This window comes from Hermetia illucens, chromosome 2 (genome assembly GCF_905115235.1).
Source record: "Hermetia illucens chromosome 2, iHerIll2.2.curated.20191125, whole genome shotgun sequence".
Classification (NCBI taxonomy): Eukaryota; Metazoa; Arthropoda; class Insecta; order Diptera; family Stratiomyidae; genus Hermetia; species Hermetia illucens.
In genome coordinates, this window is record NC_051850.1 from 5494953 (window position 1) to 5516975 (window position 22023).

The window sequence follows — 22023 nt, forward strand, 5'->3', positions numbered from 1 at the left end:
TTCGGCTTTGTACTCATTTAATTCGCCTGTTTTTTTTTCACAACGTTGAACATCGACTTTACCAACATTAAATGCAGAAGAAAAACGTCCGAAATGTGCCATAACATGAAAAACGGGTGATACTATCATAACAGGAGAAAGTGAACTTAATATCTACAGTGATTGTTGTGGGAACTTATTTTTTAATACTTTTGTCTTAATTTAAAGCTGATTTAGCTCTGAATCTGCTCCTGGGTTTCGGGCGGACGAGGTTAATTTTTCGGATAAAAAGCTTAATTTTTCTGATCCAAAAGATTCCTTTCATGATTCCGGAAGGAACTCGTAGAGAAATGGTGAAATCGTGATGGCCGAGTTGGGTGACCGTAAGCTCCTTGATCTCGTTGCCCCGAGTTGGAATCTCGCTTGGTCATTGATGTTTGTGATCTCTTTGTGTTGCCTCGCTGCGGTAAGGTTATCACTTGCAAAGCGCTGAGTGTGTTGATAACGCAACTGGAACATTCTCGTTGAAAATAAAAGAGAACTCCAGAAGGGAGGAGCAAGAGGCATACAAAATTCCCTTCTAGTTGTGAATTCCATCCATAGATAAGGCGCGCCAGATTGTGTACGTTTTAGCCCTCGCCCGCCCGCAGATTAATGAAATTTCATCAAAATTCTCGTTGAGGCAACAGAGAAGCAAAAACCGTTGCTTCGTTGCCACAGCCTCATGCAAGCTTCTGGAAGAAATGAAAAGGGGAAGACTTCCAACAATTTTGTTCGTTCGCTACCACCTCGTGGTCTTGCTGGTCATTCGACGAAATAACATTTCGTCCTCTCCTTCCACACGTTGCATTTTTCAGTCTTATAATCTTCGCTCCCTAAAATTCATCGTACCATCATGTTTGCGTGTAAGTCGATTGGAAATTCCCAATGAAATCATTGTCCTGTCCGCCGAAAAGCCCCTCGAGAAGCGTCTCGCAGGTTTGCGTATGTTGCGTGATGCCGTTGCTGTTCGTCCCGGCCTCATTGTACTCCAGAAGGCACTGCGTGAAGCTCGTTTGCGTCTCGGTCGACACCAGCATCTCGTCATGCGGTCCGGACGTGGTGATGCCGTAGGCGTTCTGGTCAGACGACTCCCCCAATCCGTCCTTATCGTCGGGCAAGTTGGTCTGCGTTTGAATGTCAGAAAGTCCCAGTTCGGACAAGAACTCGTCACAGGTCTGCGTGTGCATGTGCGAATAGAGCATTTGGTCGAGGATGTTTGTTGAGAACTTTTCTGTTTGCGTTTCGATGTCGCACAGGCCCCCGGACGAGTTGACCAGTTGCTCCAGGCACGTGCTGATGCTGTCTTCCACGTCGGCGTCTTCGACGAAATTCAGGCGGTTGAGGTTGTTTTCAGGAGGAGAGTCCACTGACAGTGCGGGGTGCATTTTCGGGGAGTCCTCCTGGCAAACAGTTGTCTCTGTCGCGGTGTTTTTCTGCTTCTTTGATGACTTGTTGCCAACCCTTGATGTATTCGACCCGCGCTTTCGCTTCGGCTGCTGCTTGATTTCCACTGGATCCGTCTGAATTCCTTGATCCTGAGTCTGCGTTGACAACTTGACGAGAATCTGGATCGGAGTAGTCGTTTGGGTCCCTATAATCACGGTGTCGTTGGCAGACGGTGGCGGTTGCTTCGTCGCCGGTGCTGTCTTGAATTTGTTGGAGTCAATGACATGCCCCTTTCGTTTGGCATGCGTCAGCAGAGTCTCGCGAGTGTTGTACGCCCAGCCGCACTCATCACATTCATAGACTCGTCCACAATCCAGCTGGTGGCGAACCCTCATCCCCTCCGTACCGAATGTCTTTCCACACATTTCGCACTGGAACATTTTCACTGCATGCACTTTCTGGTAGTGTTGGCGAACATATTTCAAGCAAGTGAAGTGTTTGTTAGCAACTTTGCCCACGTCGAAGTACGGACAGTTTTCCACGGGGCAGAAGTACCATTTAGTGAGCGTCGAATTCTCGGGGATTCCCTCGACGTTGGCTGAGTCTCCTTTCATCGGTTTTCGACGATGATGACGTTCAAGATGCATTTGGAGATTTCCCGTATTGGAGAATATGCTGGAGCAGTTGGGTTCTGGGCAATTGAGTTGCTTGTTCGGCAGAAGATCGTCAATTTTGGGCGATATTCGAAGAATCCGAGAGGCAACCGCACCTGACTCCACCATTTTCACGCAACACGACGGGACCCGGTTGACAAATCGATGACAGTTGCGGAGAGGGTTAGAGTACACGTGTGACGTATTGATAAGAGAAATGGGTGTACTAGATGAAGTTGAATGTTGTTGAAAGCAAATTATGTTCAATGCCGATAAACTTTTGAACGAGATTTTTTTAGGGGAAGTCCCATCTGAGGATACCGCGTAACCGATTTTGTTGTCCATTTAGATTTCCAATCCATTTTCTTCCTGATGGACGTTATTTATATAGCTAGTCGAAAATAAGTGCACGGAATTGACTGCTAAGAATTAATTAAGATTTACTGCTGCATCTGTATGGGGAGAAGCTTATAAGAAAAGTTAAGTTCTTCAGAGTCTGTGGTGTGCTACTGTGGTGATTTCTTGTGGACTTATCGTGAGGCTGCTCATCAAACACAGGTTGTGCTTCAGGCAGCCATCATCAATTTCGACACCCAGCGTCTCAATCGACCTCGGTCTACGTTAACTTTTCAACTGTTATCACTAATGTCCAAACAACTATTCTCGGAGCTGAGTCATTCAAGCAGCACGAACTAATCATTGACTTACGATGGTGTCGCCTACTCGACGGTCCCGCCAGCCTTTCCACCGTTTTCAGGCTCAGCCCGGCCCCAGAGGTCAGGCGCTGATGGTGATCACCAACAGTCAGTATCACTGTCCGGCTCGATACCAGTTGCCAATAAAAGGAGATCTGCTCCGGGAGAATTGCGGCTCAATATGCTTGATCATTGTCTTGTAACGGGCATGCTATCAAGTCCCGGTCATTCGCGAGGACGTCTCCTAATCTATCGTCACCACGCCCTTCGATCTGATTGAGTTCGTAAGCATGCCAGTGCGTTTCAGGAATGCAGCTTGAAGAGCTTGTCGTTGGTAAGACGTCATTCTGGTTTCTTTCGAAGGGCATGGCCAACATCAACATCACCTCGAGCTTCATGTCCCACTGACAGAGTTACCTAACGGCTGCACCACTGAAAAAAAAAACAAAATGAGCTGGACGAGCGAGGCTGACACCATAATTAAGTGTTGCAAATAGGGTATCGCCACTGCTGTTACTTCAGTCGTCAAATCATCTACCTAACCAATAGCTTTGCGCACCGGCTCCTCCAACATTGCCATCAGTGCAATCTTAGACCAACAAGGCGGGCCTTATTGAAGCCCTAATAGACTCCGCAACCTCTTTAAAGTCGTCAGGAAAAATTTCCATCTCCGCAAACGACACCCTTTCCATTCATTTCAAGGATACTGCCGATCATCACATCATCCTATGAAAATGTCGTAAGACCACTACTGAAAGCAGTTTCTCCCAACCGGTTAAATGCGACAGCAGCAATACCGGCACCCCAATCTTCTCAAAGGTACGTCCCCTATCATCCCAGAAGTTAGTTGTGGCAACGAAAGAGTTCGATGATATCCTGAAACGGGGTATTTGCAGACCTTCCTGGTCATCTCCACTCCATATGGTACCTATGCCAAACGGCAAATAGATACCTTGCGGAGATTACAGATGTACTCACCCAATTCCCCACCGATACCCTATTCCACTCATCCATGACTTTGCGCATTCATTGACAAACTGCCGTGTTTTCACGACCTTGGATCTGGCCAAGGCTATTTGCACACCTTTCGAACTCTTCGAGTTCACCAGGATGACATTTGGCTTGTGTAACGCCGCGTAGCCATTTCAGAGATTCAGTCCCACAGAACTGTAATTTCAGTTTCGTCTGTGTACCGGGAGAATCTGTGGCTCCCCGCCGACCCTGTGCTGTATATCAGACCAGGGTTAAGTGACTCTAGCATGCTAAGTCTACTCAGGAACGCGGTTTTTAGTCTGCGGCCGACTCAACCTTCCCGATACATGACGCCGGAGGTCGAATCCTCATAGATCTTCAGACATGCTCGCAAGTCCTCGTAAGGGAGGACGCTTCTCAGAGGCCGCTGCACCCACCACCACTTTAAAAACCTGAAGCGATGGAAGGAGTCCTTCAGGCTTGACGTCCGGAGCGGGCCTAAATGGATCTCCTTGTCAAGACTGAAAACTTTCGCTAAACCGGGGGACGCTCCAAAAAAGCGTCAGGTTCGCCCGGTAACAACATTGACGGGATCACGGGTGCTTTTGCGTGGCACATTTTCCCCTGTTTCCGATCGCCAACGAAAGAAGATGATCCCGACACAGTTCTGGTTTATCTACTCAAAGTAATGTGGATTATTGGTTCGGTATTACGTGTAAATTAAAGCGGGAATAGTAATAATAGTGTCCTTAAAAGTTAGTGTGTAATATTCTCACGATTAAAGTCAAGTAGTTTCAATGCCTATTGGAGGGTCGCGTTCTCCTAGCGGTCCTCATCTCGTCCGGTAACCCAGGCCGATTTCATATACCAGTTAAATACCCGTTTCAAGTACACTTCTGGCAACCAAAATATTTTGGCAAATGCACTATCTTGCATGGAAACACTCTGTATGTCCACCACTTTCCGTTCCTTGGTTACCAGCAAAACGCAGACGAAAGACGAGCAACTGCCGCACTGAGTTCAATGACACGATCAAGCCGTGTTTACCAGTTCTATTTCGCCGCCAAGCTTTTGACACTGTTAGTGGCCTTTTTTAATTTTTTGAATGCTATGTGAAAAAGCAAGGTTCTGTGAATTAAAAAAATATGGGTAAATTGCTTTCGATTTGGGGTGTTGCGACGTCAAGTAGATGGACTTAGTTTTAGCCTAGCTTGGGCTTAACGTATTGGCGGTTTTAAGTTAAATATAATTTGCACTCACGTCGTGTTTGCGATTGTATAAACAGGAGCGATTTCTATCTGTTGCTACTTTCGGTCGCACTCACACATATTCAATAAATTAATCTCTGTTTTCCTTACGACTCTTTACATTACTGCAGTTCAAAACCGCCAATTTGAAGCTGACCTTCTCATCCATCTGAACTGGCTCCGCAGCCTCGTAATGCGAATTGTAGGGTATGCCGAGCCTGGCGGCATGGCCAGTGCCCCGTGCAGATCGCCGTCATCTTATACGTCTAGCAAATGAACGCTCGTGATCGGGTTATGTTATAAGCGGGTAAATCCCCCTTCACTTGGTACTTGGTTAACCACCTTCGCCATCTGAGATCCGCGAGAGCAGAACCCCGCTTGGCCAATCCATCAGCCTGCTCAATCCCTTCTATGACAGGGGACTCAGAGGAGGGTGACCTTTGGCGTGCCACCCAGGCCGTTCAGCTCGTTTTTGCACTGCTCCAATGGCCTTAAAGATGTCGCCGCTCAGTACCTTAATGATTATGTTAGGCCTTTGGCGCGGATCATGCCCCAGCCATCGACTGGCTTCCAGTATCGCCAGTATTTCCACTTGGAATACTCTGGCAAAACCTGGGAGACCATACGACTCCGATACTCCTTGTGTATCTGAGAAAATCCTCACACCGACCTTACAGACCATCTTTGATACATCAGTGAAGGATACTGTGCCATAGCCGTGCAACCCGCCGTAGGGCTTCGCTTTCCACCATCCGGACTCACGTAGTCTGACGGCACTGCACGCCACAATGTATTTAATGTGGTGGTCACGACTGGAGGAGCATCAGTCCCACCTGCACATGCAGTTCTTTGAATCCTATTAAGCTTCGTTCTATTGTACTTTTTGCTCAAAGCCTGCCACCAAACAATAGACTCGTACGTTAACACTGGACGCACCACAGCTGTGTACTACTCCGCGGGAGACCCCATTTCTTTACAAAGATTATCTTGCAAACATAGAAGGCTATTTAGGCATTCTGTACCCTCAGTTCAAAGTTCAGTCTCCAATTTAGCTTTGGATCCTGGATTACACCCGGATAGTTTACATTGGAGGGAAGTATCAATTGTTCCTTTGACAGAATCTTATGGAGCCAGCTTCCTGAGGCTGGAGAGATCTTCATTCACGGTGGCAGTGTCCTTTTGCTGTATTTATCAGGGACGAGACTTTAAAAGCTGAATCAAATGCCTTTTCCAGAGCCCCGACCTTTGACTCGGGTCGTGCCAATCTTTCTAATTTGCGCATCGAAGAGTTTGTTCTTAATTACTTAACCAAACTTTCTCCATTCGATTCTCCTCAGGACTCTGAAGGATTTGGAAACTATAGCGGCGAGATCTAGACTGAGAAGTATCCAACTGTGATCTGAGAAGGATCTCTGGTCACACACTTTTCAGTTCTCCATCATAAGAATCCAATTGTCCGTTAGTAGGGTGATATCAAGACCTCCTCCTGGCTGTGACAGTTCTCCGAGCTGGGGAAATGGAAGGTTGGTGTATTGCCCCTGTGACCCATCGATAAATTTTTATGAGAATGAGAATGACTCACCCCTCTCGTTGATTTCCAAGCTGTCCCAAAGCGTATACCTTCCATTGGCGTCGGAGCCTACCAACAGGTTGGCCTTCTTTGTTGCTACGGTGCTTTTCAAGTGTTGTAGTTCTCCTGGTGGTGCTGATCAGTCATTAGCCGTGTAAACCGAGAAAATATACATGTTCTCTGTCTCCGCCTTCTCCAGTTTTACCACAAGATTCCTGTATTAGTGCGATGTCGATGTTTCGTCTAGAAGGAAGATAACCAGATTAGCTGAGGCGTACTTCGAGTGCTGTAGATTTATCTGCGTTACCCTCAGCATGATCTGCTTGGGTGGGGAGTTCGTCGGTCCACGTCGGACCGTCGATCTTCATCTCCTCCAACAGCTGGTTGGCGGTATCAACTGAATCCAGGTCGTCGTCCGGTTTTGCAGAGCTGCACACTTTCACCTTTGCGTTTCTGACTTCGAACCGCACTTTATAGTCGACCTTTTCCAGTGCCTTCAAGCACTCTCCATTTATACGGAGCAGAAAGGACTGGCTGCTTGTCTGGGGTTCCCTTCCTTGATAACAACCCAGTCGTCCAAGGGAATCCTGGGGTTTTGAAGTTGCAGGGATTAGGCGAGCTTGTCCTCATCCATGCGGATCTTCGGATGCGAACCAAGAAAGTCGCTAGAGAATTGGTCCTCGTTAGCTATAAGGTGGGACCCATGAATCACCTGAGAGGAATCAAAGCAGGGGATGAATCCCATGCGTTTGCCTTTGTAATCCAGGAGATGCTCGAAGACCATTTCCGACAGCCTGGTCTCAAAACTGGGACACACTTTCGGTGCTAGTTTGCCGCTAGCGGAATTACCATCTGCCAGCGTCACACGTAAGTGGCTCCTGACCATGACGCCCCTCAACAATCACCAGGTATTTAGGGAAATCTTTTTCATCGATCTCGTTGACAACATTCTTAGTAATTTTGCTGAAAATATGCATGGCCTTCTGGTATTGGTTCTTGAGCAAGACTCCAATGAATCTTCGCTTCTTCGTCGGTTTCCGGCGACCGACGTTCTTTTCGATTTTCACTTTTGAGGGATCCCCTGACGTCGAGGGTTTCCGGTTTCCAAGCTGGAAACTAACACCAGCATCAAAAGGTGCTATTCGAGACCTTTCATTTGATACCCAACATGAATATATTAGCTGTTTACACCCCCCCCCCTTTGCATGTGTGGGACCCCCCTAAATTTCAACGTAGAAGGATATCCCCCACTGCATGTCTGGACTTTCACGGTTTCCATCTTCTCACCAAATTTCGTGTCAATCGGTATAGCCGTTTCTAAGAAAAGTGCGTGTGACAGACAGACAGACAGCGGTTAATACAAATAAACATCAATCCTTGCAGGGTCGCAAAAGATTTGCTTACGAATTCGCGATGGAGATTGCTATTATCAGTGAACCGTACAGAAATCTTTACGGTGTGTATGGGTCACAGATTCGACTGGTGGAGCGGCGATATGTGCGTGGGGTTGTCAAGCCATTCAATATAACATGCGCCAGGCGGCTAGTTGCTTTGCGTGGGCAAAACAGCGGTATATTCGTATACAGCGACTACGCTGAGTTTGAAAACCTGTTAGACGATCGTATTCACGACGCAAGGGGACGAGGTCCAAAGGTGATAGCCGGTGACATTAATGCGTGGGCTATCGAATGGGGCAGCAAAGAGACTAGCGCAAGGCGCCGGTGCTTATTAGAAGCATTAGCACAGTTGGATGTGGTTCTGCCCAACGAAGGCGAACACTTATCGGAAAGGGGGAACTAGTTCAATTGTAGAGCTGACTTTGTCAGCCCTGTGCTAGCATGTGACATGTCCTGGAAAGTTAGCGAGGACTTCACGCACAGCAACCACCAGGCAATCACCTTTGAACTAAGGACGGAGCCATAAGGCAGGAGACCCGCACCCCGGAAGACGAAATCCAAAAGAATACCAGAACGGTCTGCAAAACCAATGGATGAGCAAACATTCATGGATGTGGGGCTAGACTTGCCTAGACCTAATTATTGGTGGAATAGTAAACTTGCCAGCCTTCGATCGATTTGCCACAAAGCCAGACGAACAGCTCAGAGAGCAATAGGTAGGATCGATCATGAGCAGAAGGAGCATGCCTATAGGGAAGCTCGCAATCTAGCGGAGTAAGAGCGAATTTTTTAACGAGCTCTGTTTGGAAGCTGACATAAATCCGTGGGGTAGGGCATATAAAATCGTGACCGTGACCGATCATCTCCGCAAATCCCGTCCCTTATGCTCTTGTTGAAAATAATCCAGGGGTTATTTCACCAGCAAGAGGGGGTACTGATACCTTTCCAGCGTCCCCTGAATGTGACGCCGATTCTACCAGTCACCAGGGACGAGTTGCTGAAAATCTGCAGTTGAATAGGCGACAGCAAAGCCTCGGGTCTGGTCGGCATACCGAATAAAGCCCTCAAACTTGCTGTCAAATGCAGACTGGATATTTTCGCGGAGCTGTTCGAAAAGTGAATGTCTAAGGGTATCTTTCCTGCGCGATGGAAGCGGCAGAAACTGGTACTGCTGTCTAAGGCTGTCAAACCTTCGGGGGAATCGTCCTCCTATAGAACCATATGTCTTCCAGACACTATGGAAAAAATGTTGGAGAGGGTAATTTATAATAGATTACTCCCAGACGTCGAGAGCTAAGGGGGCCTTTCAGATAGGCAGTATGGGTTCCGTAAAGCCAGATCAACCACTAATGCAATCAAAATGGTTCCTCCCTTGGCCGAAAATGCAATTCACGGAAGGGGTTATACCAGCAAATATTGTGCGGTGGTGACCCTGGATGTGACGACGAAAGTCTCGGGGGACGATTGGTATTGCCACCCACCTCGCCGCTATGATCGATAGCTACTTGCAAGAGCGGACACTCTGATATAATACCGATGATGGACCCAAAGCGCACGTTGTCTACGCGGGTGTCCCACAGGGTTCTGTACTGGGCCCACTACTGTGGAACATAATGTATAATGATGTACTTAACCTTCCGGTTCCGGAGCAGGCCACGATGGTTGGTTACGCCGATGATATAGCACTGGTTGTGGTCGCAAAGCACCTCGAGGATGCTGAGTTGTACTCAAGCGAAGCAATCAGTGTTGTTAAGGCACTTGCACTCGCAGAGAAAGAGACGGAAGCGGTCCCCAAAAATTAAGCGTCGCAAAAGAAATTACGCCTGCTTTAGAATCGGGAATTGCATCATCACTTCCAAGCCGACCATCAAATACTTGGGGGTGATAATAGATGGAAAACTCAATTTTAAGCAGCACATAAAGCATACTTGCGAAAAAACATCCACCACGAGTATCGCTCTCGCGAGGTGATGTCGTACAGGCTGCTCATAGCCAGGATAGTGGGTTCTATCATGCTGTATCCAGTCCCAGTTTGGGGAAAAGCGCTGCAGGTTTTAGGCAATTCACATAAACTGAATACGGTTTACAGAAGAACAGCCTTAAGTGTGTGTTCTGCCTTCAGAACCGTTTCAGACGATGCAGCGTTCGTCATCTCGGAAATGATGCCGATTGACATCCTGGCAACCGAAATGATGAACATTTATAACACCAGGTCCATCTCTCCCTTATCGCAGGTGAAAAAAGTCGAAAGGTAGCGATCCATAACTATCTGCTTATGGATCAGTCAGAAAAGGTTCGTTGGACTTACAGGTTGATCCCTTCTATCGGGGAGTAGCTGGAGAGAAAGCATGGGCAGATCATTTATAATCTCATCCAATTTCTCATCGGCCATGGAGGATACCGTCAATACCTGTATAGGTTTAATTCTGACACTTCACCTAATTGTCCAAATTTCGATGGAGTCCCAGAGGACCCAGCGCACCTATTCTTCCAATGTCCTAGGTTCGTGGAAGAAAGAAGGAACCTAGAGGAAACTCTAGGTGAAGTGCTATCACCGGAAAATTTTGTCCGGAGAATGGTAGCTTGCCAGGAAGATTGGGATGCGATCAATCATCATTCATTCCATGACAGACAGACATTGAACCGATTTTAATAAGGTCTTGTTTTGCAAACAAAACCTTAAAAACAACGCCCTGGCGATACACACAGTTCCGCCCAACGATTGCGCTTCTTGACGGTCTTGACTGCCGATTTGTACTTCTTCGGGTAGCCATTGTACGGCTATCAATGTTTATACGTGTAGCAAATGTTGAAGATTTCCCTGGTCAGCTTCCTGAGGCTGGACAGATCATAATTCCACCATGGCGGCATTGTCTTCTTTCTGTATTTAGCAGGGCGCGAGAATACCAAACATCACACAACCACTCCAATTGGCGATATGATGAAAAAGGATTCTGGTATCCTTGTGGAAAAAATATGTGATCGAATGCAACCGCAGGGGATGAAACAATGACGGGGTCAGATATTTTCTTCACTTTGTTCAGCTTCTGGGCATTTTCTATGGTTGAGATATGAAAAAGTTACAAAATTTCAGTTACACTGAATGCATTGACTACATCGCCATCCAATGTAACCTCTAGTACCGCACTGTCGCGTAACTCTACTACATCAATTGACTCAAACAAACATTTCGGGAAAAATCATTCTTGAAGAACCGTCAGAATGTTCGTGTGTCGCGATGCGGTTTGGTCGCGTCCTCGTCGTTGTCCGCAGTCGAGTTAAAAATTTTTCTTTTATTTAAATAGACTTTTCTTGCATACAAACAATTAGGACCACCTTCATCCGAACAGTCTGTGGAAAGTGTTGGAATTTACGATAAATTGATTGTGATGTGAAAAGTGTGTAACGAGGAAACGTCAAAGAAAATCCAGAAGGGAAAACTGCCGGCCCTAGATCTGCATCTCGCGTTCTTCACAGGAAAACTTGAGTGAAAGTCAGTAAAGTTCTAGTGATTGTTCTAGTCACTGTGTTGGGTGCAAGTGGAAATCTCTTGGAAGTTACAGAACCGGGGGGTGGACAAACGGGAAAGGACGAAAGGCTGAGGTTGTTATTGCGACGCATTCCGGACGAGTTTTCTCATTTTCTTCAGGAATTATCTGATTTCGGGGGAGCCAGGAGGAAAATTCGATTGTAATTGTGCAACGAGAGCATCTTCCGAGACATCCGAGCGGATCAGTTGCAACGCAAAACAAAGGGAAAACGCAGTACGGGGTGGTGACTTGCATTTCTGTTGCCTTGCGACCGGTACGGGGTGGCTGCCTGGCCGCCTGCCGTGACGTGGGGGTGCTCCTTGCGCTGTTCAACAGGAAACGATTTTCCGCGAGACTATTCATATAGAATTGTGTTGCAAGATTGCAACGCGCCGTCGAGCTCTGAAGTTTCCAATCAGACGAATCAGTCGTGCAAAAGCTCTCAGATTAGTCAGCCCTTAACGAGTGGCGTGCCGGGGTGCCCTCGGACTGTAGAGTTTCTAGTGTGCTTTGAGGCGAAGGAGTGCACTTGCAGTATCCGCTTGTCGACGACCGGCGATAGAATCTCACTTTCATTTGCACTCGGGGAAGCATAAAGTTCACACACTTCGTTGTTCTAAGGGAATTGTTGAAGTGAAGATACCCTCCCCCCTCCACATCCTGTTTGTTATTCAGGGAAGATTCCCAACCGCGAAAAGTCTCTAAATTTTCCTCTTTGAATCCCATCTCTCAATTTTCCTGCTCATATCCTGGCACCCTTTAATTTCATTTGAACATTTCTTCTGAGATTTGAACGAAGTAATTCGAGCTAGAATCCTTTCCGGGAATTCAGCCATCGTTCTTTCAACCAACCCGGGACTCTTGCAGCTCCCCAGTCGGCATTAATGGTGGTAAATATGAAAACAAACAATCGAAAGTATGAGAAATTGCCCCAAGATGCTGATCGAAACTATGGAAGCGGCGTAGAGGACGATCAGGACGAGAACGAGCGACGAGGAGGCGGCGGCGGCGGTGGTGGTGGAGGTAACGGCGGCGGAGGAGCGGGAGTGATTGGACGTGCGTCTGAGAAGGGTTTGGACGGAAAGGCCAAATCTAAATCTTTGGAGGCGAACGGCGACGACGACGGTTTCATGCTGGTGAGTTACTAAATCTTTTCTAGTTCAAATATCTTAGATACTTTCCGCAGGAGAGAAGATTATTTCATCAAAAATAAACAGAAATCATTCAATGCATTTTCATTTCCAACATAAATTTACACGTGCCCCGTAAAAGTTTGTAGTTTCGAGCTTTTCTCGGATGATTTGCAGAAGAACATGGACCACACTTACTCCAACACTCATTAAAATTCAGGCGAGTAGCGTCTAATGCAGACTAGTCAAGCAAGAACGTTGTAATCCCTCCCTAATGGCTTTGGGCTTTACGACTCCCAAGTTTTGAAGTGTCGGCGAGTTTGCCGACAACAAAGATTTTCTACGGATTCCGAACTCAACTCACATCACGCAGTGCTAGGTACACACTCCTTCGATTTCTATTTGAGAAGTATCTTGGGATCCACTTATCTGCGATGCTATAAAGCACGTTAAGTTTGCGCGTCAGGTGCACTGGCCACGTAAATAGTCTGGCATATTTGGAATAGTTGGATTTTCTTTGAAACACTGTCTACATGGGTCGACATGTAGGTACCATGATGATTACATCCCTTGCAGACCCTTCTCAAACACTGGACTTGCTTTAGTCATTTTCAGACGAGCAAATAGTGGGGAATCGATGCACGTGATGGAATGAACAAATTTCGCAATGCTCAGCCTGGTACTATTTGAATATTCCCACTGGCCATTTTCCCACGTTTCCTACCTTTGATCCTGAGTCTTTCGATGCCTTGTCTAGCCTCAAATGTCCCACATATGCTATGCGAGGATTAGGACAGTTTTGCGACAATGATAAAGGGCAGGACGCCAGCTGGAAACCTAATACGCCGGCTGACTGCAAAGAAGGCAACAATTTTGCACTTGAAACCCAGAACTCGTGTCCACTTGGATCCAATAGGGCTGGGAAATACTCGGGAAAGACAGCAGCCGCGGAAATTCACTTGTACCTTTATCACGTCTGTAGTTTCTATCACATCACTCCGCCCCCAGATGAAACCGAGGGGTTTCAGCGACTGAATCCGAAACTGTGTTCCCCATCAGCTCTTGAAGCGAACGCGCCGTTGTTTTGGGGTGCACACGGGCTTCAGCCTGGACAGGGAGACCGCCTTTTTGTGTCCACCGATCTCGAGCTGGAAGAAATGTTCTCCCCGCTCGAGAACGCGATACGAGCCTTCATAAGGAGGCTGCAGCGGCTTCCGGACGGCATCCGTCCTGACCAGGACCTGCGTACACGTGTCCAGCTCCTTGGGCGCACAGACAGGTGCGGACGAGTGTTGGGTGGAAGCAGTGGCCTTGATGCGTCGGAGATTGTCTCTTAGCAGACGCACCAACCTCGACTCATTGAGACCCGATCTCTTGTCGAAGACCAGATCGCTTGGGAGTCTCGGGTTCTCCCCGCAAATTCCGAGTAGGACGGGAGGCAAGACTTGGGTCCAGGACGAATCGTCGCGTGCCATAATGGCGGCTTTCAGCGTCCGGTGCCAACGTTCTAGCATCCCATTTGATTGCGGGTGATATGCAGTAGCCCGCTGGCGTTTAAACCCCAGGAGTTTGCCTAACTCCGAGAAAGGAAGGGGGGGGGGGGGACTCAAATTGCATTCCCTGGTCAGTGATGACCACTGCAGCGACGCCAAAGCGAGGTATCCACTCTCGACAGAGGGCTTCGGCACAAGATTGCGCCGTAATGTCTTTCAGAGGTATTGCTTCAGGCCACCGCGTAAACCTGTCGATGATTGTGAGGCAATACTTGTAACCGTGCGAGTCTCGCAAAGGTCCTACTATGTCGAGGTGTATGGTGTGGAAACGCTTGGTACTGCGGGGGAATGAGCCCACTTCTTTCCTTACATGCCTGGAGACTTTACACTTCTGGCATGCGATGCACTCTCTGGCCCAGGAATTGACATCCTTGTTCATGGAGGGCCAGAAGTATTTCTCGGTGACTAGCCGATTTGTTGTCCTGATGCGTGGAGGCGCTAAGTCGTGCACCGCGTGGAACACTTCACACGGTGCCTTTTCCGAGTCTTCGCAGCAGAGAGAGAGGTTCGAGTCGAAGACTCCCGAAATTTGTATTTGAGGTTGGATTTGACACTCTGAAGTGTTGCGTCATCCTCCTGCGCCTTGACAATAGCCGAGAAGTCGAGTGAGGCGGGGATGTTAACCTCGGAGATACGAGACAAAGCGTCAGTAACTATGTTGTCCTTGCCGGACATGTGCTGTATGTCTGACGTAAACTGGCTTATAAAGCTCAGATGTCGAAACTGACGAGGGGACGCTTTGTCGGGCTTTTGTTTCAAAGCATATGTGAGAGGCTTATGGTCCGTGAACAGTGTGAACGGCCTCCCTTCAAGGGAGAAGCGGAAGTATTTGATGCTCAAGTACGCGGCGAGCAGTTCACGATCGTAGGTACTGTAGTCCCGTTGAGCGGGGTTCAACTGCCTAGAGAAGAAGCTCAACGGCTGCCAGACGTGATTCATCTTTTGGTGAAGAGCGGCACCTACTGCGGGGTCAGAGGCATAAAAAAAAACGGCTAGAGGTGCATATTGCAGAGGAAATACCAAGAGTGTAGCTTCAGCCAGTTGCTGTCGGGATTTATTGAACGCGCGGACAGCCTCTTCAGACCACACGATCTCTCGTGTGTCTTTTGTTTTGGGGCCAGACAAGTACGCGTTCAAAACGGACTGGTGCTGGGCGGCCTTGGGCAGGAAACGACGATAGAAGTTTAGCATGCCCAAGAACCTCCGTAAATCCTTTACAGTTTTCGGACGCGGGGAGCTTGTAATCGCTTGTACCTTGTCTAAGACGGGTTGTATTCCTTCAGGGGAAATGGAGTGGCCGAGGAATCTCAACTGTGTTGGAAGGAACTTACATTTCTCAATGTTTAGGATTAACTCGGCCTCAAGGAGACGTTGAAAAATACACTCGAGATAGACTAAGTGCTCAGACTCTCAGGAAGAAGCGACCAAAACATCATCCAAATATACGAAGCAGAAGTCGAGATTTCGCAGGATCGAGTGGATGAACCTTTGAAAGGTTTGCGCCGCATTGCACAATCCGAAAGTCATCCGGGTGAACTCGAAGAGTCCAAAGGGTGGCATATTGCCGTCTTTGGAATGTCTTCTGGAGCTACAGGGATTTGATGATAAGACTTGATTAAGTCCAAGGTCGAAAAGATGCGGCAATTCGCAAGGTGATGCGCAAAGTCTTGGATGAGTGGAATTGGATATCGGTCAGGAATAGCCTGTGCATTTAGCCTTCTGTAATCCCCACATGGGCGCCATTCATCGTTGGTCCGATGGACCTGCCGCGTCTTTGCCGTCAACCGACATTCCAAAAAGCTAAAACTACGACGCGAATTTGTGGGAAGGAAACCACGGTAATACCGACTTCAGCTAAATCCCTAATCGACACGGCAGGCCGCACCTTCAAATGACCGCACGAGCGAAAACGAAACACCAACGACGCTGAGGAGGCGGCTGCTCCTGCGGCGATAGCGGTAGTGTTGGCTGCGGCAGCGACTTCTGCGGCGGAGACGGTAATGGTATTAGCGGATGCTGCAGCGACGTCTGTTCTTGCGCAGACTGTGATTTTATTGATGGCAATGGTGATGTACTTGTGCAGTTTTTTGCATGGATATAGGCGTGAGAACCTTTCTTCAAAACTTCAATTTCAATTCGCGAAATTTATCAGCACGTTTAAACTCGTTGAAAATTGATTTTTTTTTACCCTTTTTTGGTATTTGCGTGGCGAAATTTGAAAACGTGGGAAATACTCGGGAAACACAGCAGCCGCGGCCCGTGTAAAGGCGTCCCTGTTCCCTTCTTGGCTAGTTCGTCCGATGCCTCGTTGCCTTCCAATCCAGCATGGCTTGGAATCGAAAGTATCTAGACCTTGTTGGACGAGCCGAGTGTATTCAGTCTCTCAAGGCATTCCCATACCAGTTTAAAGTTCACCTGGTTGGACCTAAGTGCCTTGATCGCTGCTTGGCTATCGGTGAGAATAGCTATGTTCTGCCCCCTGTAGTTCCTTTGCAGATTAAAAGAGGCACATTTGTCTATGGTGTATATTTCCGCCTGGAATATGCTAGTGTACCTGCCCATTGGCTCAAAGTACATTTTCCTTTGACCAATGGCACCGGCACTCGCTCCCTCTGATGTGAGGAATCCGTCAGTGTACCAAGTAATCAGTTGCTGGTTTAAGCCGTATCTCGCAGCCACGCTCTCCCAGTTTGCCTTGTTACTCCAACGTGTTTCAAACTTCTTATCGAAGTGAACCCTCGTTGTCATGTTATCCCTTGGTATCAGTAATTCGGGATATTTGATTTAGGCAGCTCCCCGCCTCACTCATCCTACCAGCCATCTTGAATATTGCCTTTGTTGCCTGCATCTATATGTGCAGATGGAGAGGGGTGAACCCCAGAATGACCTTGCCAACGTTTTGGTGCCCAGGTTGTGAAGAAAGCATTCCTGACATCACTTTTGCGTCGGAATCTCTGGCATCATCGGTGGACGGGTGGCGAGTCCTAGAAGACTTCTCGGCAAGTGATCATCAGTACATTGCGTTCGAAGTGTTTGACGCTACTTGCCGGCGAGTGCCAACACGATGTTCTCCCTGCGTGTGGAACGTCGCGAGGGTGAACATCGGAAAGTTCGTCGAAGCTCTTGGAGCAGGTAGGGCCGCGCTGGGGGACACTCCGGGGGGTGGCGGTGTTGCAGCTGACACCGTCGTAAATTCAGTGATGAATCTGATAACGACGGCGTGTGAGGCTTCCATGCCCCGGAGAGGCCCCAGGCGTGACAAGCCTTATATGTACTGGTGGACGGCAGAAATTGCCGACCTACGGAAGGAGTGTCATAAGCTCCCCCGTTTGGCACCACGTTTGCACGCCAACGAGGAGGCATGTGCCATAAAGGCACAATATAGATCAGCAAAAAGGAGACTTCGCAGCGCTATAAATAAAAGCAAAGCTCGCGGCTGGCAGAATCTTGTTAACGAGGTGAATGAGGACCCGTGGGGACTTGGCTATAAGCTTGTCACTCGGAAAATCGGGGCTCTGCGGAAGCTCTGCATACTGAGCACCGACCAGATGGACCGCATTGTGCGGGAACTTTTCCCCAGACATCCTGCACGAGTTGATGTCAATAGCGCGGAAAGCGTCGAGGACTGCTCCTTTTTCACAATGAGAACGCTTGAAAAAGCGGTTCTCACTATAAAAAACAAGAATGCACCAGGTCTTGATGGCATCCCGGCGGAAGTTTACAAACTGGTGTTCCGCCAACGGCCAGAATTGAAGTGTTCAACGCGTGCTTGTAGGAGGGCATTTTTCCTTCTCGCTAGAAAGTGGCCAGACTCGCGTTGATCACTAAGGGTAAAGGAGACCCGGAGTTCCCGTGTGTATGCTTGACACGGCGGGAAAAGTGCTCGAGAAGCTCATCAGGGGTAGACTCGCTGAAGCGATCCGTGCTGCCGGGGACTTATCTCCAAGGCAGTTTGGGTTTAGAACAGGGAAATCTACAGTGGATGCTGTTATGGAAGTCGTAGATGCGTTTAATCGCGCCGGGGCACACAGCCGCCGATCTTGACGGATAGTGCTCCTCATAACGCTTGATGTCAGAAATGCCTTCAATTCCGTAAAATGGACAAATATGCTAGGCACACTAGAGAACTCCTTTCACGTGCCAAGCTATCTCTTGCGGATATTGAGGGATTATCTGAAAGACCGCTCCCTGCTCTATGAGACGCTAGAGGACCAGAGGAGGGTGGAAATCACGTCGGGAGTAGCACAGGGATCCATTCTAGGGCCGGACCTCTGGAACGCTTCCTACGATAGTCTGCTGAGACTCGATATGCCCGAAGAGTCGCGCCTGGTCGGTTATGCAGACGACGTTTCGGCACTTGTTGCCGGACGCACTGTTGAACAGGTGCAAAGCAGACTTGGCATATTGATGCGCGGGTAAGCGAATGGATGACTGCTCACGGTTTCAACCTTGCGCTGGAAAAAACTGAAGTAGTCATCCTGACTAGAAGGAGAATCCCGACCCTGCGTTCCATATCGATCGGCGAGTTGACTATAGAGTCAAAATCAGCGACCTTGGTTTAATGCTCGACTCGAAGATGAGTTTCTTCGAGCAAATCAAAGTAGCTGCGGACAGGGCTGCAGCTGGAGTCGCGGACTTGAGTCGGCTAATGGCGAATGTTGAGGGCTCTATATCAACTAGGAGACGTCTCCTCATGGGAGCAACGCAGTCCGTTCTTCTTTATGGTGCGGAGGTATGGGCTGATGCCCTTGACAAGGAGGTGCATCGTAAACGCCTCGCTCAAGTGCAGAAGCGGGGAGCTTTGCGAGTGGCGTCTGCTTATCGCATCGTCTCCGAACCGGCTGTGATGGTGATTGCGGGAGTGATCCCCGTTGCCTTCCTTGCCAAGAAGCGTAAAGCTATCTATCGCCGTAAGGGCGAAAACTTAAGAGAAGTGGTTGCCCGTGAAGAACGTCTACGCACCCTTACCGAGTGGCAACTTTCTTGGCAAAATGAGCCAAGAGGCAAGTGGACTGCGCGGCTCATCGACAAATTAGACCCATGGTTGAACGGAATGCACGGTGAGATTGATTACTTCCTTACCCAACTTCTAAGTGGGCATAGAGGTTTTCAGTCTTAGCTGCACAGGATTGGGAAGGCGCGATCTCCTGATTGTGTGTTCTGCAATGGAGTGGGGGATGACGCTGAACATACCTTTTTCTCTTGCGAGAGGTGGGACGGCCTCCGCTAGCAGCTTTATGCGGCAACAAAGACTTTCTACGGATTCCGAACTCAACTCACATCACGCAGTGCTAGGTACACACTTCTTCGATTTCTATTTGAGAAGTATCTTGGGATCCACTTATTTGCCATGCTATAAAGCACGTAAGTTTGCGCGTCAGGTGGACTGGCCACGTAAATAGCCTGACATATTTGGAATAGTTGGGTTTTCTTTGAAACACTGTCTACATAGGGCGACATGTAGGTACCACGATGATTACATCCCTTGCAGACCCTTCTCATGTACAGCTCAAATACTGGACCTGCTTTAGTCATTTTCGGGGGAGCAAATAGTGGGGAATCGATGCACGTGATGGAATGAACAAATTTTGCAATGCTTAGCCTGGTACTATTTGAATATTCCCACTGGCCATTTTCCCACGTCTCCTACGTTTGATCCCGGGTCTTTCGCCGCCTTGTCTAGCCTCAAATGTCCCACATATGCTATGCGAGGATTAGGACAGTTTTGCGACAATGATAAAGGGCAGGACGCCAGCTGGAAACCTAATACGCCGGCTGACTGCAAAGAAGGCAACAATTTGTCACTTGAAACCCAGAACTGGTGTCCAGTTGGATCCAATGGGGCTGTTCCACCAGTTCACACGGCCATGTATGCTCTCCACCGGCCACGATTCTATTCACATGTTCTTTTGCTACCCACCCGGCTATGGGCACTCCGCGCTCGCTAATATGTAGGGTAAGAGGCAAACATTGAAGTTTTATGGTGTCGAAAGGAGGTCGAGCTGAGAGTTCAGTCATCCAGTTTCGTTCTCGTCACTATTCCTCATGTCCCCCGTCCCAAGCAAGTTCTTTTTCACTTGACCAACGACGGAGTCGCTAAAACACTCTCGAAATTCTTCTGCAGAAGTCTTTGAGCCATGGAGGTGCACAGAAATTCTTTGTCGGATATGATTTTATTTTTCTTTGCTCAACAAGTTCTTCGCTTATGGAGGTGAGAAGAGGTTTTTCCTTGGCTGGGATTAACCAGAGGAAGGCAGGGGGGATGAAAAAATTGGGTAATGTTTTGGGGAAGTTGAAATTGTTTGTGATTCTTTCATAGACGTTCGAGGCTTGGAAGTTTGTTAAATGGGAGATTGATGTTGGCTGTACATATTTTCGGGGCGAAAAAAAAAGGTTTCCAGACAATGTTGTGGGTAATGGAGGTAATGGTGATGGTGTGGGTGATGTTTTTTGGGAAATGTGTTTTGAAATTTCTTAAGAAAAATGGGTTATTTTCGGAACTTTTAACGTGAAAAATTCAGGTGGATTCGTTTAGATGGGTTTTAGGACAAAAAAAGAAAATGGCACTTTGATTGAATGTAGCCAGCGAATTTTATCGGTAAATGGAGTTTTTGTTGTTCAGCTTTGCAGCTTAGTTTTGGATAAAATTCTGCTCGGTGTTATCTCAAATTTGTACTAATTTTGCGAAAAATATTTTGCTTTTTGTGCTTATTCTCGCTTTATTCATCTGGAAAATTCTGTTTCATGGATGCTCCTCTGTCGTCTGTAACCGCTCATTCATTGGGTACTTGTGTTTTGGGAACAGCCAGAAGTCACACGAAGCCAAGTTGGGAGAATAGGGGGATGAAGAAGGGCTGTCAACGAGTTTTTGGCAAAAAACACGCGAATGAGGAGCTCAGTGTGACAAGGCGCGTACAACGCGTGGAAATACCACTCGCCTGTTGCCCATAATTCTGACCCCTTTCGGCGAATCTTTTGGCGTAAAGTTCCCAGGGTTTGGAGGTATCGATGACGATTGATTGTCTTACTTTGTAGGAGGATAATGTATGACACCCTTCGAATAGAAGAAACAAGTGAGCGTCAGTATAACGTTGATCTCACCTGACGAGATTTTTTTGGTTTTGGTGAATTTTTAAGCTTTTGTTTGCAAAACAAAAACTTATTAAAATCGGTTCGATGTCTGTCTGTCTATCACACACCCTGATGTGCAGTGAGTGACATCCTTCTACGTTGAGATTTAGGGGGGGTCCCCATACATGTGATAGGGGGGTGTAAAATTTTTTTTCACCAAATATAGTCATGTGGGGTATCAAATGAAAGGTCTTAGTTAGTACTTTTCGAAGCCGGTCTTAGTTTTGAGATTTGTTAGAAAGGCGGGGAGTGGGAGGGGTGGAAAGTGATGATTTCTTTAACGGACCCATTCTTAGAAACTACCCAGCCGAAAAATCTGAAAAAAAATCATGAAGCTGCCTCTATATGGTGTTCAGGCCTCAAAATATTCTCCGTATCGATATCTATTCAAATTAAGTTAATAATAGTATATTACCATATTTTTGGGAAAATTCAGTAAAACCCCCATTAAGTTTATCTCAGAGTTATAAAAGTCTGGCTATGGCTAGCGTTGCGCAATCGGGAAAGGAAGTCGCGGAGGGTTTCCCTCCTCTTCGCAGATTCGAGAATGCACTTTGTGCAGGTCCCCGTAATCTTGCACGCATTTACATTCATTTGGTTCAAAAATTGGAGGGCTAACTCCTTCCTGATTTGGCGTTAAATAGCGTGAGTCAACATCGCAGGGTGCTTAGTGAGGGCATAGTGTCAATATCGAAGCCCCGTATGACGAGTCCGTCAGCTTGTTGATTTCCCTCTACC

The 22023-nt window shown here is 47.7% G+C and overlaps 2 protein-coding genes across 7 annotated transcripts in view; one reads left to right on the plus strand and one right to left on the minus strand.

Moving 5' to 3' along the window:
- Window positions 1-2244, minus strand: LOC119649595 (zinc finger protein 143). Its single transcript, XM_038051808.1, has one exon. It carries the CDS (start codon window positions 2187-2189, stop codon window positions 873-875), a length of 1317 nt encoding a protein of 438 aa, XP_037907736.1. The 5' UTR covers window positions 2190-2244; the 3' UTR covers window positions 1-872.
- An 8905-nt stretch (window positions 2245-11149) lies between these two features.
- The window catches only part of LOC119648362 (calcium-transporting ATPase type 2C member 1), a 220643-nt gene continuing 209769 nt past the window's right edge, over window positions 11150-22023 (plus strand). For 2 of the 6 annotated variants that reach the window (XM_038050081.1, XM_038050083.1), the window contains exon 1: window positions 11150-12607. In XM_038050081.1, coding sequence (XP_037906009.1) covers window positions 12356-12607 — 252 coding nt within the window. In that variant the 5' untranslated portion in view covers window positions 11150-12355. The remainder of the gene's footprint in view (window positions 12608-22023) is intronic. The other 4 variants (XM_038050079.1, XM_038050078.1, XM_038050080.1 and 1 more) reach the window with 4 other exon arrangements.